The sequence below is a fragment of the Nuphar pumila genome, chromosome 3 (assembly GCF_984573655.1).
Source record: "Nuphar pumila chromosome 3, dmNupPumi1.hap1.1, whole genome shotgun sequence".
Taxonomy (NCBI): domain Eukaryota; kingdom Viridiplantae; phylum Streptophyta; class Magnoliopsida; order Nymphaeales; family Nymphaeaceae; genus Nuphar; species Nuphar pumila.
Window position 1 is genome coordinate 59,452,817 of NC_143251.1, and position 18,987 is coordinate 59,471,803.

Genomic DNA, 18,987 nt, shown 5'->3' on the forward strand with positions numbered 1-18,987 from the left:
CTCGAACCATGTATGAATCAGTTAAGCAATACATGCAGTGAATGTATGATTTGAGCCTATGTTTTTAAATGCTAAATAAGCATGCAGATGCAACCTTTAATGTTTTGTTTATGCAAGTACTAAGTGCCTAAAGGAACATGACATGAAAAGAGAAATTTTCGCATGTGCATGATTGAATGCACACTGCCCCCCCCGTTATTGGTATGTTAAGAAATTTTAGCCTTCTCTCTCTACTCTTCTCTTCTCTCTCTTATTTTCTCTCTTTTTTATCTTTCCTTCTTGCTTCTATCCTTCCACTATTAAGTGTAGGAGGTCTGAACCTCCGTTGAAGTTAGGTTGATCAAGGAGTTGCAGCCACACAATCGAAAGAGTTCTAAAAATAGTTTATTGGAAAAATTGTTTTTGAAATCATGTAAGTATTTTGCAAAACTTTATCCTTGTTGTACATATTGAAGTGGTGGAACTAATATGCTTATAAGTAAGTATACATTCAGTTCGTCACGGCTAATAAAAAATATATATATGAGAAAGAAAACTTATGTTTGTTTTTACTAACCAAACCGGTTTTCAAAAGAACAAAAATATGCTTATAAGTAAGTTAACCTTTCAATTCAAAATTGATTTCTGAACTTCAAAGTTTACTTCTTAAAAGAATGTTTTTAAATACATTTCAGAATCACTTGGAAAAATCCAAATTTCTGAAACATTTCCAAAGATCATACACATTTTCCAAGTTCAAAATCGTAGCACAAGCTTGATTCCATGTGCATGAAGAACTTAGAATAATTACTTAGACCAATTTACGCAAAGCAAAAGGCATGAATTTTATCCTTGGTTTGATTACCTTTGGTAAAGGCGCTAGAAACGGTTGAACCTCGTACCGATGAGCGAATCGTGTCTCTTCATTTTCTCATAAATTTCAAAATGGAGGTGAGTAATTTCAAAATATCTCTACAAAAGGTCAAGTGAGACCTTGAGAGAGTTTTTCTCTTTTTTTCCTAAAAAGAAAGAAAAGAAAAAAATTTGCAACGATCACAAAAACCCATAAAATTTTGATATTTTTAAGAAGAATAAAGGCAAATTTAATGTTAAAATATTATTTGAACTTAAGATATGATTAAATTGTAATTCAAGCTTTAATCTAGATTTAGAAGAAATTTCAAATTAGGAATTTATTTTGAATCGGGTTTTAATTTTTAATTAGATTTAATCTAGATTTAATTTGAATCTAATTTTGGAGTTTATTGTGAATAGAATTTTGAGTTTTGATCTAGTTCAAATTTGACTTAATCGTCAATTTGAATTTAAATGTAACACCTTTGACTTTTTAGAGCATTTTTAATGAATAAAATAATATTAATAAGGATTTTTATATGAAAGAAACATAAAAATGCAAATTAGTCTAAGTTGAATTTTAAAAGATATTTTATAAAGAATCAAAGTTGATTTTATTAAAGTTTTCATTCAAAATTGAATTTATAAAAAGTTAGAATTTTAATAAAATAATTGGCAAATTGTGTCGAAATAAAGTCAAATACGATTTTAGATGAATTTAGGTTTAATTTGATGTGTAAGTGATGTAATTTTATTAAGTTAAAATTTGGTTTGTATGGATTTGAAATCCATTCTAAAATAGCATAAAATAATAAATATATATTTTATAGAATGAAAAACTTGAATTAACAAAGTTTAATAGAATGATAGAGGTCCACATGTGGGGTGTCCCCTTATGTGGGCCCATCTTATGTGGCAGCTCATGTTGGAATTAAATTTAAAAGTTGTAAGTTAGAATCCGTGAAAATTGATATTTCAAAAGTTTTCTAAAAATAAAACAAACAAAGAGAGAAAAATATATATGTAAGTTAAAACTTAACAAATAAGTGATGTGTGTTAGGCTAAGTTGTTTTGAAATTTAGAAAGTTTGGGCTGAAAATTTAGGAATTAGAAAGTTTTGTAAAGCAGAAAAAAAACTATATAAAGAGCCAAGAAGGGCTCACACCCCCCCTCGTTATTGGTATGTTTAGAATTTTTAGCTTTCTCTCTCTGCTCTTCTCTTTTCTCTCTTATTTTCATTCTTTTTTATCTTTCTTTCTTGCTTCTATCATTCCATTATTAAGTGTAGGAGGTCTGAACCTCCGTTGAAGTTAGGTTGATCAAGGAGTTGCAGCCACACAATCGAAAGAGTTTTAAAAATAGTTTATTTGAACAAATGTTTTTGAAATCATGTAAGTATTTTGCAAAACTTTATCCTTGTTGTACATATTTAAGTGGTGGAACTAATATGCTTATAAGTAAGTATACATTCAGTTTGTCATGGCTAATAAAAATATATATATGAGAAAGAACACTTATGTTTGTTTTTACTAGGCAAACCGGTTTTCAAAAGAACATAAATATGAGTTTTGTTTCAAAACCAACGGTGACCTTGAATAAATAAAAATTTGGGTTTGGTTTAAACTGAACCCATAAAAAGAAAAGAAAATAAAAAAATTGCTTTCATGAATCAGTGAAAAGAAAATATGGAACATGCGTTAGTCATTTCACTCGAATGTCTATTCTCGACTGTGTGAAAGATATGACATATGTTGGGTAAATAGATCAAATCTACCTCATTCAAAGGAGATTTTATGAACGGTTTATAGTGTTGGAAAGCTGAGGAAATTTCATATATTTTAAAAAACAATTAAACTTTGTTCTTGAAATATGCACAGAACAGTGACAATTAGAACAATCAAGTATACATGAGCCTAAATCGATCATATCTCCTTAATCCAAAGGAGTTTTTATTAACGGTTTGCGGTATTGGAAAGCTGGTAAAATTTCTTACATTTTGTAAAAATTTAAACTTTGTTCTTAGAGTATGAATAGAGTTGTCATAGTCAAAACAACATAGCAGATATGGGCCTAAGCGGATCTCGAACCAGGTATGAATCGGTTAAGCAATACATGCAGTGAATGTATGATTTGAGCCTATGTTTTTAAATGATAAATAAGCATGCAGATGCAACCTATAATGTTGTGTTTATGCAGGTACTAAGTGTCTAAAGGAACATGACATGAAAAGAGAAACTTTTGCATGTGTATGATTGAATGCACACTGCTATTGAAGTGCATGTGTTATGCATTACGTGTTTATAAGATTGTGTAAGAATACATATAGTTAATCATGATCAATGCCTATAAGTGAATGCATAAATGAGTTTGATATGTTATAATTGCATGTGTTGCATGATAGTATCTTTGGCATTGAATTTTGCATTCTTGAACCCAAATTAAAGGTCTAAAATTATATTCATTCTGTATATGCATGGATAAATAATAGACTTAATCATGTAAACATTGATTCTATTGAGCTTATAATGAGAGGGTAAGTAGTACTTTCGACTTCATGGAACTTGTTTTGAGCATGGAAGGTTGCTCCTTCTCTGCCACGAAAATAGGAAAATGCCTCCACATTAGTCGTGGGGTGGTAGGTCGCGAAACACATGAGTATAAGTTTGATGCATCGGGAAAGAGGTGTTGGGAGCTCTCACCCAGGACAAGTGAAAGGTGTTCGTCTAGACCATAACCATAAATTGTTTGAATGTACCTCCTAAGTCATGGTCATGATCTTAATCTAGGTACTGTTTGTGTAATACCCACAGGGTTAAGAAATGATCACCTTAATTGTTTGTGCATTTAGTTAAGCATGGCATGCATCACGTAAAACAATAACCTAAATAAAAACAATTAAAGTCACTTATGCATGAAGGATCTTATGTCCTTGAATGGTCAGTGCATTTACGTTTATCTAATCATGCATAAGATTATAACTATTTATAAATGATATTATTGTGATGCATTATGATGATATGTATATTTGAATGAATAATTGACTGCATCATTATGTGAGTTTGTTGAAATATGATAATGTATACTAGTTTTGGTTTACCTGTGTCGTTATTTCCAATCAGGCTTTCACGAGTCTGACCCATTTTATGGATTTTCATGTGAGGTATGATGTATAGCTGCGGAGCGAATATGGAATGCTCCGACATTGTTGAGAGCCAATCTTTTTCTTTTTTTATGATAGTTTTGAAAAAATATTTATTGTTATTTTAGATTGAAAATACTCTAATATGATTTTTTAATTATTGAGACTGAATTAAATTTTAATAGTGAATGTTATTCATATTTTAGTTCAGTTATGATGATTGTTCCTACTGTAGCCCACCCAGAATATTTAACCAAAAGAAAAAGGTTGTTTTCACTAGTTTTAAAAGAAAAAAAATCACAAAAATTTTTTGGTTAAAATTTTGGTGCGTTACAATTGCTCCATTGGGTTCACTATATCGGACCTGAATAGAGTCTTAATCTTGTGACAACTCTGACAGATTTCTTGTGCTCATCAAAGTCATTAGGAGGGCTACCAAAGTCCACAGTAAGTTTACTTTTATTTATTTTTATTTTATTTATTGGGGTGTGTTTAATCTCTAATTTCTATATTTTTGTTTGTTTTCTATATTTTCAAGTGTTGGTGTTGACATATACCATGAACCACATTTTTATTTTTAGAAAAGCAAATCGAGGTATGTTGGATCGTATGACAGAGGAATCAAAAGATGAAAAGTTGCATCGTTGATTCATCTGATCCTTGCTCACAGAAGGAAGAAACGCTTGAATTCTTGTAGAATGAAACCCATAACTTTCAAGAATCTAATCCCAAATCTATATTTTTAGATATTTATTTAAAACTCATTTTCAAAATCTTTCCAAAAATAAGGATCAAGATAACCCTATGGAATCCCATAAATATTTTAAAAAAGCCGATGGGAAAGCCATCGACCCCTAGGGCTTTCAATTGGGCTAAGTGCCAGACCACTTGTTTAATTTCAGAGAGTGAGAAAGGCCATTGTAGTACCTTTAAAACTACAAGCTTTTATCCGATATTGACCTTGTCATGTATGCGTTATGATTAAAATCTTAGAATTATAAGATGATGCACCACATATTTTCTTGTCCCGTCCTTGGTTTCAAAAAATATTTGGATTGCCATGGTGGGGTTTTTAGTCTAATTTGAAGCTCTATGTACTCAATTAGAGATCTCATATCGACTTAAATTTAGCGCCAAAAGGAAAGAAGAGGCAGATTATTTGGAGTTGGTGGATTAATCTTGTGTAGTGCTTGTTTTGGTAGGGACGAAACCCAAGGACTTTTAAGAGTAATGTTGCAATACATTGAAGAATTTAGTTTTTATTGAAAAATCCTTGAAAATTATTGATATATACTTATAAGTCAAAAAAATTTAAAAAATTATTATATTAATATCAGGTTTTTACAATAGCAATTCTTTAAAATATCAAGTTAAAATTTTCACTTTCTTGAAATATATATTTTAGATCCGGATTCAGATATGATTCTGATTTTGACCCAGATATGGATTTGCTATTAGCATTTCAGGTTCAAATTAGGATCTCCATGATAATGCAGAGTGCAAGGAGAGTGGCATAGTGTGATCATCGCAAAAATTTTCCTCTCTTGTGGTTTCTCTCTCTTCCTTCTCTTTTCCTTTCCAACCTCTATTTTCCTCCTTTTTGAAGGGAGAAAAGTAAAAGAGAGAAAAGAAGAGGGAAGAGTAAAGAAAAGAAGAGGAACGCTTTTGTGGGGTCTCACTTGACCTTAATTTCGAAGATATTTAAGAAAATAACTCGCCTCCGTTTTAAAATATTTGCGGGAAAACTGGGAGACAGGATTCGCTCATTGGTACGAGGTTCGACCGTTCCTGGCGCCTTTACCAGGGGTAATCGAACCAAGGGTCGAATTCATGCCTTTTGCTTTGCTAAAAGATTATCTAAGAATTTATTCTAAGTCTAAATGCACAAAGAATCATGCTTGTGCAAATGCAAGGATGTATGCTCTTTCAAAAAATGATTTTGGAAATCTCCAAGTGTTTCTGAGATGAATCTGATAATAGAATGAGGAAATGGTTTCTAACTTTAGAACTTTAAGATTTAAGTTTTTGGAATAATCAGAACTTGGGAAAATAAATTTGAACTTCGAAAGGAATGGTTTTGAAGTTGAGATGAAAGGAGAAGAAAGGAAAATTCAAAGTCATAAATGGACTTTGAATTTAGGATTTTGAATCAGGATAGAGATGGAATGTGATTTGAATTTCAGCTTTAAAGTTTGAAATCAGAGTAAGATTTGAGAAATCCAAATAGAATTCATAGATGGAATTGGTTTTTGGATTTTTGGGAATCAAAACTTGGATTTTGAAATCTGGGATGAAATGGAATTGGATTTAAGAATTGGAATTGAGAATTGAAGTTGATTTGAAATCTGGAATTCAAGATGGATTTTGAATCCAAAGTTTGGGCTCTAAATAGAGTTGAGATTCAAAATTGAATTCTGGGTTTAGAATCCTAAATGGGAATTGGATCTGAGTTTTGGAATGGAGTTCGGATCTGAAGTCTGAGATCTGTGGTAGAAATGAATTCTGGATCCTAAATGGAATTTGGATCTGAAGTCTGAGATCCAATATGGAATTGGATTCTGGATCGTAAAATGGAATTTGGATCTGAAGTCTGAGATCCAATATGGAATTGGATTCTGGATCCTAAATGGAATTTGGATCTGAAGTCTGAAATCCAATATGGAATTGGATTCTAGATCCTAAATGAATTTGGATATGAAATTTGAGATCCAATATAGAATTGGATTCTGGATCCTAAATGAATTTGGATCTGAAATTTGAGATCCAATATGGAATTGGGTTCTGGATCCTAAAATGGATGTGGATCTGAAATCTGAGATCCAAAGTGGAGATTGTACTTGAAAATCTGGATCCAAGTTGGGATTAGGATCTAACTTTGGATTTGGATTCTAAAAGTCCATATAGGATTTTGGAAAATGGATCTGGGTTTTGAAAACCCAGATTGAATTTAAATTTTAAGAGGGGTCAAGTTTTAAGATTCAGAATCAATCTCAAACTGTGATTGAAGATAAGAATATAAACTTGTTGAAAAATGAATCAGAAACTTCAAAGTTAAATTGAACTTTGAATTTTTTGAATCTTTGAATTGAATTGGAATTTTAAATACAAAATGATTTTGAAATTCCAAAGTCAAATTGGACTTTGAAATTGAGATAAAATAGAAATAGAAATTTGAGAAAAGATGTTCAAAAATCACTTGGGTTTTTAAAATAATTTTTTGAAAATATGATGCAATTCTATCCTAAATGATGAATGAATTTAAAGAAATTGAAATTAGATTTTGAAAAACTATTTCATGAGGTTGAAGATATAATATATCCCTGACTATGGTCATTGAATATATTATATAATAACCACATTTAAATTCAAGTGAAGAATAAAATACATTTTTGGTGCTTTTATAGAATTTAAAATGAAATTAACTCTCAATATACCTTGACTATGGCCATTGGTATATATATTGAATTAATTTTAAATTAAATTCTGATAAAAGAGGAAAATATTTATAGAAGATATGATGATTTTTTAAAAAGATCCAGTGTAGATCTAGTGTTATTTTGTAAAAGATAAAAATACAAAGTTTTGTTTACATCCCGACTATGGCCGTTGATGTAAATCATCAACTTATCATTAATTTACCTCTTATGAAATGGTGCGCATGCCATTCGTGTTTCACCATTGTGAGACTTTGAGAAATAAAAGCGAAAAGCATGAAAATAAGCAATTTTAGGATATTTATAATGCTCATTCATTCTATCTAAAACAGGAAATATAAATTCTCATTAAGATCTAACTATTACAACGCATAAAGTTGAATTTACAACTCCCAATGATGATATCTTCCATATTATTCCTACAAAACACTTGGTTAGCATGAAAATAGAAGAAAGTTGCACATATCATATGAATATCAATGGTAGAAATGCTCATATACCAAGATGTTTATGATGGAAAGAAGGAAAATGACCAATATGTCTTCATATATATGTATATATTTGTATATGGTAATAAATATGAGATATGTGAAAACCTTGCAGCTAAAACACCTAAAACTTCCTAAATATGGAATTGTAGCATTCTTTCCAAAATTTTGCAGGTAGGATCAAAACCACTCCAGCATACTTTATATCATTGTGAAGAATAAGAAACTAAAAGGAGCAGCTCTAACGATTAAGGTCATGGAGAAATCCTTATGACAGTATATGCGAAGGTGCAAGTTGTGGCAGCAGACAAATACAATGAAGGGATTTGTATACAGAGGAATATATGAAATGGATATCAACAGGGTGCGGATGGTGCAGGAATAGTGTGCAGGGAGGTGTATAGATGTTATGGGGAAGTTCCACGATAGTAAATCTGCAGCAGACATAACAGTAAGAGAATCCTAACTGGTGGTTGGGCTGCAAGTATATGTAGGTGAGAGAAGCTTGGTGCCTAGAGACTATGGACACTAAATAATTGTGGTGCATGCAGGCCACTGAATATATGAACTCGGTAAGTCCTTGAGGGCCTTAAGAGAGTGCTCTGCTTGGCAGGACACCTCGAGATAATGGGAATCAGAATTTTATTGCAAGTAGTCATGCCAACTCCTGACAGGATAACCTATATCCACAATGCATGGGCCTGGATGGGAGTTGGACTTATGAACGGACCTCTGAAGAATATGACTGCTGCTTGGAGAGTATGAAGACAACACTGGTAGATACAGATGGACTATAGATATAAACAGTACTGCTGCTTATGAATCAAGAGACACACATGGGTTTTGTGAACTAGTAACTCATAATGTTGTGAAACTTTTAGGAGTATTAATAATGTCAAACAGTGCAATAGAAAAACTAATTTCTAGGACAAGATGCTTGGTTCTTTCAGTTCTCAGAGACTACAAACCAGAACAAGATGAATCTGAATTCAAAATTCACCAGCAGAACAACTCTCACAGGTGCTTCACTCAACTCACAACGACTAAGTTCAAACAAAAAGCTTTCCAAAAACCTTTAACAATCTAGTTAAGAGATTTCTTTTTTTTTTTTAATCTAGGAGATCTAAGTGGTTGACCTACATAAAAAAGTTAAGCCTTGAAGCCTTGAATGTGGTTTTCAACTTTCTGATGGGTGGAAGGTAGTGAAATCGTATTGGGAGGTGATGCTGCTGGAAATGAATGGAGCTGGAATATGTGTACAGGCGCAGAAGTGTGGTGGGGTATATGCTGTGAAGAAGGGTGAACAGAAAAAAGCATGGAGTTATTATCCACGAATTCTATCAAACTGCCTCCATCTTTGGCAAAACTCTGCATCCTGGAAACTCAATCAATGCTACTTCAAATCACATGACCTAAACCAGAAATGCTCATGAACATAATTTTTTTTTGAGTTCATAAAGAAAAAGAGACAAAAGTTGGAGAGAAGGCTTTATCATATAAGGTCGGCAACCATCGATGGTAAATCAGTTGTAGCAGAATTGGTTTCTGCTATGAAGACAAGATTTTCCTGGGAGATCCCAGATATCGAACTTGTGGATATCCAGCTTTGAAATAACATTGTGCTGAATCTGTCCCCACAGATGTTCCCTTTTAAGTAAAATAGCACAACTCTAAACCTGTTGGATGAAATTGAAATCCTGGAAGGAATGCTAATTCCACCATTTAGAATTAAAACATCATTTTCTTGCAGCTCAATCCAATGTTTATGTACAAACCTCTGGCACCAAGTTCTTGCTGAAATTATGCATAACTCATGATAGTTTAACCACGTAACTGCCTGTTTTGTCTAAAATTGTTGCCAACATTATTGTGTTGAAATGTCAAATTGTTGGATTTCAAGAAACAAGTTGCATTAAAGGCAAAATGACTTGGAGGCCACCATCTGTTGAGGCCAATGTTGTAAGCACATATTTACTCTGTTTAAAGCAAGCTCCATATTATTCAACCAGGGCCCATATTGGTTGTCAAGAGGCCCTTTAGTAAAGATATATCATATGAAGTGCAGAAATGGGTCCAAGTTCTAAACACAATCACTCCAGAAATTGAATTATTTACAGTACAGATAATGTGCTAATACCAGAATAAAAAAAATTGAAACAGGAGAAGATGAAATCAGCAGGTTACCAGTAGATTAAAAATGTAATTAACTATCGAATGAGAACAGGAATTCAAAATTCACATGACAGATAAAACACATATTAAACATAAAAGCAAATGGGATTAAAGATTGGATGTAGAAGAAAATAAAATAAAAGGTGTGAATTATAACGGTGACCTGTATGACAACAATGGAGTTATCGAACTCGCAGGATCGTGCGTGGTGATCGGTTAAGGCTTAAAAACAAGATCATAAATAAAAAAAAAATGCAGGGCAATCATCCATAATGCAAAGGATTCCATGTCGTCAATGCCATGGGGCATGATACAAACGTGGGTCTGAAGCTAACAAGCTTGCAGATCAACGACAGTATTGACTCAAGTACAAAATCCATAGTGTCAGACAGAAATTAGGAAAATGACCAGAAGGAACGAAAATCGAAATGCATGAAACAATGATAAGAGAGATGTAACCCAGCAGAGGGGGCCAAATTTTTATTGCAAAAACGCGAATCGGGGCTGCTATAGGCAGACCGATGTTGCGATATTGCTACAATATTAAAGAAAAAGAAAGCCCAAAAGAAGAGATTCTGGGAGAAAAAAAAATGGAAGGGGCAAATTTACAGAGGAAGCAGAAGGAGGAAAGGAGCTTTACCTGATCTTTGCAGGGATTCTGTATTCGTAGTTCTTCAGAAGGAAGATCGTATGGTCGATGATGGATGCTTCAGCAGAAAAACCAATGCTCGATGATGATGGATTGTAAATCGATTCCCGCCACTCGAAGATTTGCTGAAGCTTCAGACTAGTGGACTCTTTTCACCCAAAAAATGAGAAGAAAGACAGAGGGGAAATGAAGAGGATTACTGGAGCTTCGGGAATTATTGCGTGAGACAAAGTTGTTGTATGGAATGTTCAGAAAGAAAATGGATGGGTGAATGTAGATGGCCGATACCAGAAAAAAAATGGATGATCCTCAACAGAGGAGGATTGATGTCTCTTCTTAAAGAGATCATCGAAGCTTTGGAAGAGGAAATGGTTGAAGATTAAGGGTGGAGAGAAGAGGGTTTGTTGAGGATCGGATGATGGAGAAAGGAGGAGAGAGGTGCAGGAAGGAGTCATTGGAATTCTCCACTTTATCATAAAGGAGGTCCACTTTTTAAGAAATTTTTATAAAGTGGTTAAAAGTGAGGTTTTTGGCAAAATGGCTTCAAAAAGCTTAAAAATCATTCGTTTTTCTTGTAGCTTTTCCCATTTTTTTTGGTTTTTTATGTTATTTTTCCATTTTTTTTGCATTTTTAGAATAAAATCCTAAAATTTTACGAGAAACCAAAGATTAAAACTTTTTTTTTTGTGTGTTTTTGTAAAATATTTACAAAAGGGATTTTTCTGAGAACTCAAGGCGACTTTTGAGAAAATTTCTTCAGAAAGTGGATTTATGTCTGGATTTTTAGGAAATATTCGGAGTTTACAACCTCGAATTGAGAAATATAGGGTTGGGGATTCAACAGAGTGTCAGATGAATTGCTTGAGCCATTTAGAGCCATTTTTGGTATTTTTGTAATTTTAATTTGGAAATCGGACAACGGGGCTCAGATTTGGATTTAAAACACTGGGTTTGGATTCAGAATTGAATTTTGAGTATATCAATATGGAATTCATTCCGAAAATCTGAAGAATGACTGAAATTTAGCTTCAAAATCGCTTTGATTTTCTCAGAAAATGGAACCAGGGGCAAAAAGGTCCCTTTTGCAAATCTTTGGAAAATTTGGGGTGTTCACACATAGCAAAACTCACGCACACACCAAAATTCCCACACCATCACAGTGATGTAGCCCATTCACTGTCTCAAATGAAGCTTGTCCCTCGTGGCGGCTTGCAATGGGTTTCGGCTACTCTCAAGATTTGTCATAGTTAATTAAATTCAAAATTGCTTGTATTGCCTAAGAATCATTGCACTGATTGGATCCTTTTGCATATATTTTTGTTATTTGAATTTTAAATTGGATTTCAGTTTTTTTATTAGGCTTTAGGTTGATTTTGGATTCATAAACTTTTGCCTTTTTCTATAAACAATCATTGTTCAAACAAATTTGGGACAATTAGAGATTTATTTTTTATTCTTTTAACCTTCCAAAATTTTTGTTTTATCTTCAGTCGATTTTTAGTGTTTTGATAGTTTAGTATGCAATAGCATAGATCGTGGTGTAGTTTTTACTATCCCACTCTGGACCCTTGCATCATATTCATTAATCATTTGGAAGAAAATCACTATTTGAGGGAGCTTTAATCCCATGAACCATCCACACAGGCACTTGTGTGTGCATAAGTAAAGCAAAGATATAATCCAACCAAAAGAAGGTCCAAAATCTATAACCAATGATTATCAGGCAGCTCTCCTTCTCCAATATTTGAGTGTTTCATCAACTGAATCTTATATATTTATTTTTTATAATTTATTTAACAAGATATATGTTTTGTGAAGATTTTATTTTTTTAGAAGAAAGGCAAATATTCTCATTTTGTAGAAATTAATTCATGACATATACAAATATAATTAAAAACACGGTGATTGAGACAGCTGAATTCGAGATGAGCTATCAAAAGAGGTCCCAATTCTAGAACCGCTAAACATGAGCATGTTGAACCAACATGTCCGGAAGCAAGACGTTGCTCCTATTTTTTGCTTTCTTCAACATCATCCATTCTCTACACTTGTTGGTGGTTCTAACCTGTAATAACTTTATGCTTGGGGTTGCCCTCTAAAAAACAATCTCATTCTTGTGTAACCAAATCAGCTGCCATTGAAATCAAAACCCAGCTACTCCACTCGTAGTCCCTTTTGCCCGATCCTTTTGGGAGAGCGAGGAACACATCTCACAGACTGCAAAAACTATCAGTCGTAACCTCTTTCCAGAAGAACTCCTGCAGCTTTCTAAACCATATGCACCCAGCGAAGAGGTGCTCATTAGATTCCACAACACACTCACAAAAATAGCACGGACTAACCAGTTGAAACCCCATCAATTGGAGATTGTCATCAGTTTTTGCCATGCTGTGGAGAACGAGTCACCCTTGGAGGAAGGTCCCCCCCTCCCCCGTGATAGCGATCTGGCAGCCAGGTCGCAAAAAGGGTGGCCGGTATCTAGTAACAAGAGGTCATATTTTACTCTCCATCTTTCTCGTATTTTCAACTTATTTTGTCATTATTGTTCCTAATCCTCATTCCTGCCAATGATCACAGCAAATCCTGAAGCTGTTGGCTAAACTATGTTGTCTAGCTACATTAATTTGCCATTGTCCCTCAACCGACGAACTGTTGTGAAGTTTTTACATCTCAACATGTTTTTCAAAAAGTGGAAAGGGATGGCTCACAATGCATTTAAAACTTTACAATACAAAGTATTATAATCCGTTAATATTCAGAATCTAAAACATACTTTTTACTTCCTTAAAAGAATATTAATTAAAAAATAAAAAATAAAAACAATATGTATTGTCTGATTGAAGAAAAACTCAACTGTTGGAGAATATATAAACACCATATGATAATCCATGATTGTAGAGGGTGTTCAAGTTCAGCTCATTTATTGATTGAACTGAGCCATGGTTGAGTTCGTGAAAAGCCTGAGCCAAACAAGCAAAGTACAAGCTAGTTCATTTACAATATATATATATATATATATATATATATATATATATATATATATATATATATATATATATATATATATACTTGTTCATAGTTGAAAATAATAGAATTTACAACATAAACCTACTAAGCCAAACTCAAACTCGGCTCATTTACAAAATAAATTATTGTTTCAAACTTATAACGAATAGGATTTGAACTCTAAACTTATTGCGTGCAGGCTAAACACTTCAACCATGCATCGTTTCATTTCCAAGCGCAAGCTTTAAGATTTGAATATGAAGCATTTAGGAAACTGAAGTAGAAGAAAGTAATAATTGAAGAGAGAAAAAAGTAACATTAAAAAGGGTAGATAAAGCCTGAATTTGTGCTCATCCTTGAGCCTCTTCTCCAAAATAAGTCATAAATAAGTTTTACATGAAAAAATAATTACTAAAAGAACAATTCTTCTTATAAAGTAAAAGTGTAATTTCAATATCATGAAAGTTTGACATTTTACATGTGGGTGATTCCTTGGAATGGAGGCAATTGATATACAACGATGGGACTTCTGACTTTATGTTTTGAATCATCCCAAACAAGTGAAGCTGATGCCATAGGATTGGCGCCAAGAGGATCACCATTCACCTCTACCTTAAAGGATAGACGTTGTCCCCGTCTGCTAAATAAGAGAGTTTCTGGTGTGACACTGATCTTAAGCCCACTTGGGACATTGACCATTGCTTTGTAGACTGAAGTTGTTGCACCAACATTGGTCACTGTGCGATAGAACATGGCATGGATCGGGTCGGATCCATTGTTAACTTGGACCTGCATCGATGGGTAGTTGAGACCATCATAGCCTTGGCCGGCAGGAATGGCGGAGCAGTTGTTATATTGACCACCAGTCATGATTCCCAAGGCAGCACCGTCTATGTGATCTTTACAGAGAAATTGGGCGTATGACAATTGGTCCATGTCATACACTAGGCCTGGGTGAACAGCATGTCTTGGATCAAATAGACCCGAACCGTAGGCAAATTCTGCGTCCTCATTCAGCCTTGGGTCCATCATCTTTGCTGGAAATGAGAAAGAAAAACGGTTAAAGATATGGTATAGGCACCTTTGAATCTTCAGACATAATGGGCTATCTGGGTTAGCAACTTCCAAGGTTAGGCACATCTAGAGCAGTTACGATCATGGGTTGTATTCAATCCATCTTGTACATCTCACTTGGAAACCATGAGAATGTTAAAGCGGGGGGCCATACATAGATAGCTCCATCAAGTGAGATGTGCAGTTGCGATGGAATATAACATCATATCAAATAGCATGACAACTGCCCTCGTTGCAACTATTTGTAAGCACCTGCCATGGTTTTTTTTTTCCCCTTATATTGGCAAAAATAGGCACCTACCATGTTGAGAATTGAGTATTCATTTCAATGGAGAGAGCAGAGACATTTTGCAGATTATTTTTATGAATTGCAATATAGAACTATTGGCATGTTATTTGGCGAATCTCTAATTATATTTTTGTTTGCAAAAGGCAAATCAATGGATTTCCAAATTCACACATTTACAGACCGAAGCAAAAACAGAGAACAACACTACTATTTTGATGCAATCTACCAACTATAGAATTCTTTGAGTGAAGTAAAGGATCAAACTTACGAAACCACAAAGACAGATCTATACATCTACAATCAGATACTAGTGTGTATTTTATTTGTTTTAAGGCATCATTGTCAATGCAAAGCAAATATTATAGAGGAAAAATATCAAATAAAACAAAATAGAAAACAAATTTACCTGTGGTCATGAGAGCAGACTTGATTGCAGCAGGAGACCAACGAGGGTGGAAAGACTTGACGTATGCAGCCGCACCACTCACATGAGGACATGACATTGAAGTTCCAGACATTATATTATAGTTAACCATTCGTTCGTCATCCTTCTTCCCAGTAATTGAAGATAATGGTGTATATGCGGCCAGAATATCTAGCCCAGAGGCAGTGATATCAGGCTATAATCAAGGGTATGGTTATTAGATCAAGCAACAATGATTAGCACTATCCGATCATTTAGAGGACAGAAGGGGATGCATGGCATCCAGTCATTGGGCAGAGTACCTACTCAGCCAATGACCTAATTTGCTCTCCCTTTTAAGCATGTAAAATACTGCATTACCTTGAGGATTCTTGGTGAGAGTGTATTCGGGCCACGAGATGAGAAAGATGCAATTTGTGGAATGCTCACATTAACTGTATAAGACTTGTATATAACTGCATAAGGCGACCTTCAAGAAAAATAGAGGAAAAAATCAATTTTAATGGATGATGTTTGGAACAATCTTTGTGCAACAAGTATATACGTGATGTAATATAGCAATTCATAGAGCTTTGGAGAATAATTAAGATGGCAAAATCAGGTTTTGGAAGGTCTGTTGGCTTCAGTCTCCCATTGCAGACAACATTGTCAAGAATTGGCAGTCTTATTGATGTGGCCAAATATCGTGGGTGGGCTTTAATTAGAGTTCCAGATATGACTACTCCATTGCTTAACTTTATATTGACATCGAATTGCTTCCCAAATACGAATTCGGGTGATATTCAAGGACGGGTTTGTGTCACAAATAACCCTATCCTCCTCTGGAATTAGCTAGATGAACAAGGTTAGGGGCCCAACCGAGAAGGAAGGAGCTGTAGGCTGACAGAGAAGGATCGTCACCTACGATACACGCCACCGCGCAACAACAACAACAACAACAACAACTACGCAATTGCGCAAAAAGGGAGTGAAGATGATTGTATAGTGGTGGTCAATGCATGGAAGCCTCTCACTTCAAGGTTTCATTGTAACCGTTACCCATGTCAGGAATTTAAGTGAGGAGATCGAGTTTCAATTTACTTACCTAGTGGAATTGATGTAATCATTTATTGTCATTGATTTGTTGGTATCCACTAAAACTGCTGGTAGAGCAAAAGGGAAAGCTGCGTCTTGGCTTTTGTAACTCTGAAAGATGATTCCAGCCCCTCCAATGTCCCTAACACTGGAGTCAAGGTCTCCTTTTACCAAATCACAAAGAACAATCTTCCCTTTCACCTTGTTGGGATCTAGAGTCTGATCACAAAAACTGCAAACAAATTGTTAAGCAATCATGAGTACAAGCTATAATCCTATTGCAGACATTTTATAGGGTGCGAATCTTCAACCCACTTTTGAAAAATATTTTTTGACAAATATAACCGTACGGATCGGATCTCTATGGTCAAAAACCTAAGGATTGCCTCTTGTAGCGAATTCTTTTAAGAAGTACGTGAGATTTTATATATATATATATACATATATATATATATATACACTACACGCGCAAACGGACCCCAAGAATTTCTAAAAATTATCTTGAACTTTCCCGAGGAACGCAAAGACTATACAAGTATGGAGTTGTTCTTACGTTGGATATGGCCCGTAGCCACCTGAACTGCTTCCTGCCTGGGCCCCAGTGATGAGTGGGTAATATTTCTTATTCGGGGAATAAGTATTTAATGATATGCCCTGTCATTTTAAAAAGAAGAACCAAATTAACAAACTTAATATATAAGCTAAAACAAGCGACCTAGCTAGAAAAAAAGATTGTGAAGAAAATTTTTAGTGAAGAGCCAAAGGTATACTGTAATCTGCATGCCATTGCTCAGTGCAAGTTTGGTTCTGAACTGCCGATCAATGGAACTCGCCGCCACCGTAAGGATCCATGGTGACATATTCTCCACCATGCTAGGGTCAGGGCCATCGTTCCCGGCCGACGCCACTGTGATAATTCCCTTACTCATGGCATGAAACGACCAGATCGATATTGCATCCTTGAGGTATCCATTGTTCATGCCGCCTATGGAGATTGAGATCACATCAACACCATCGGCGATGGCATCGTCGACGGCAGCAAGAATGTCGATGTCGGAGCAGCCAATGTCTTCCCAGCATACCTTGTATGCAGCAAGGCGAGCTGCAGGGACTGCACCCCGCGTAGTGCCATTAGCAAGCCCATACATGCTTGCGTTTGGAACTTGGACACCAGCTGCAGTTGATGCTGTGTGGGTGCCATGACCCTTAGTGTCAACTGTAGATAGTATATCAGAGGGTTGAAGTTGCGTGAAGGGTCCGTCTATTCTATAATAGTTGGCTCCGATGAGTTTGCTGTGTCAATTTAATTATTGAAGGTTGGGAGTGTAAATCTTTGAATGAATCAGAGAGAGAGAGAGAGAGAGAGAGAGAGAGAGAGAGCATACTTGTTACACCCACTAAAATGCTCAGATCTTTCACATGTGCCCTTCCATTTAGCAGGAGGAGGTCCAAGATCCTTGTCGTCAAAGCTCTGTGAATGGGGGCTGATACCTATGTTTATATGAGGAAAGATGGCATCATTTTCTTGAAAAGAATCAATTTTATGAAAAAAAGAAGAAGAAGAGCTCCTTCAAAATAAAATAAAACAAAATAAAAAGAGCAACAAATGTGACTGGGTCAAGTTGGCTAGAAAACCAAGGAACAACTTATTCATATCTAATCAAACCATTGCTTACATTCATAATACCCTTTAATGCTTACCTGTGTCCAAAACTCCAATGATGACATCACTTTCAAACTTGAGCTGCCTTTTTACATTCAAAGGGAAGCCGACGAAATCCCACGATCTTGTGGTGTGAAGCTTGTGATAGGAATTAGGAAATACTGATGTCACGCCTTCAGTTTCTGCACATTATTAAGTAATAGTATATTAAACAAGCTAAACTATTGGAAAAATTGATTGTGTATACAATAGTCAATGTACTTGTGTTTCATACTAACCAGCTAAACTTTTTGCTTCCTCCGGTGAGAGTTTTGCAGCGAATGCATTGAAACTTCGCTTGTAACTGTAGACCATTGTCTCTCTTGCAATGTCATGGCTGCCAAAATGAATTTCATGAAATTAAAGCAAATTACTCATCACATGCTCAAGGAATGCCAATAATTAATTGTGAACGAGTGGAAACTTTTTTCATAGTATACACATTTATGATTTAGTATCAATAACAAATAAATTTTCGAAACTTAAGTTTGATAGGAAAACTCATTCATTTGAGATACTACTGCTACCATTTTGATGTAGGATTGGTTGGAAAACATCATGTGGCACCAGCCATGATTGTTTGGGAAAGCTAGGTTTATATATATATATATATATATATATATATATATATAGAGAGAGAGAGAGAGAGAGAGAGAGAGAGAGAGAGAGTGCTAAATGAAGCATGTTATATGGGTTGTATGA

General features: G+C 34.7%; 1 protein-coding gene across 1 annotated transcript; it reads right to left on the reverse strand.

Annotated features, from left to right (window-relative positions):
• Nucleotides 1-14,196: 14,196 nt before the first annotated feature.
• Nucleotides 14,197-18,600, reverse strand: LOC149842962 (subtilisin-like protease SBT4.14). Its single transcript, XM_090000788.1, has 9 exons — nt 18,525-18,600; nt 18,285-18,428; nt 17,969-18,074; nt 17,354-17,876; nt 17,137-17,237; nt 16,594-16,815; nt 15,870-15,978; nt 15,492-15,705; nt 14,197-14,759 (listed from the first exon to the last, which is right to left on the reverse strand). Exons 1-9 carry the CDS (start codon nt 18,598-18,600, stop codon nt 14,197-14,199), a joined length of 2,058 nt encoding a protein of 685 aa, XP_089856914.1.
• Between the last annotated feature and the right edge of the window lie 387 nt (nt 18,601-18,987).

Bases quoted from the DNA above. Each gene is read 5' to 3' on its own strand.
- LOC149842962 (XM_090000788.1), bottom strand. From the start codon at position 18,600: ATGGTCTACAGTTACAAGCGAAGTTTCAATGCATTCGCTGCAAAACTC. The intron at 17,238-17,353 runs GTATACCTTTGG...TTAAAATGACAG, and splicing joins GCAATGGCATGCAGATTACA to GGCATATCATTAAATACTTA. The intron at 16,816-17,136 runs GTAAGAACAACT...ATTTGTTTGCAG, and splicing joins GGCTACGGGCCATATCCAAC to TTTTTGTGATCAGACTCTAG.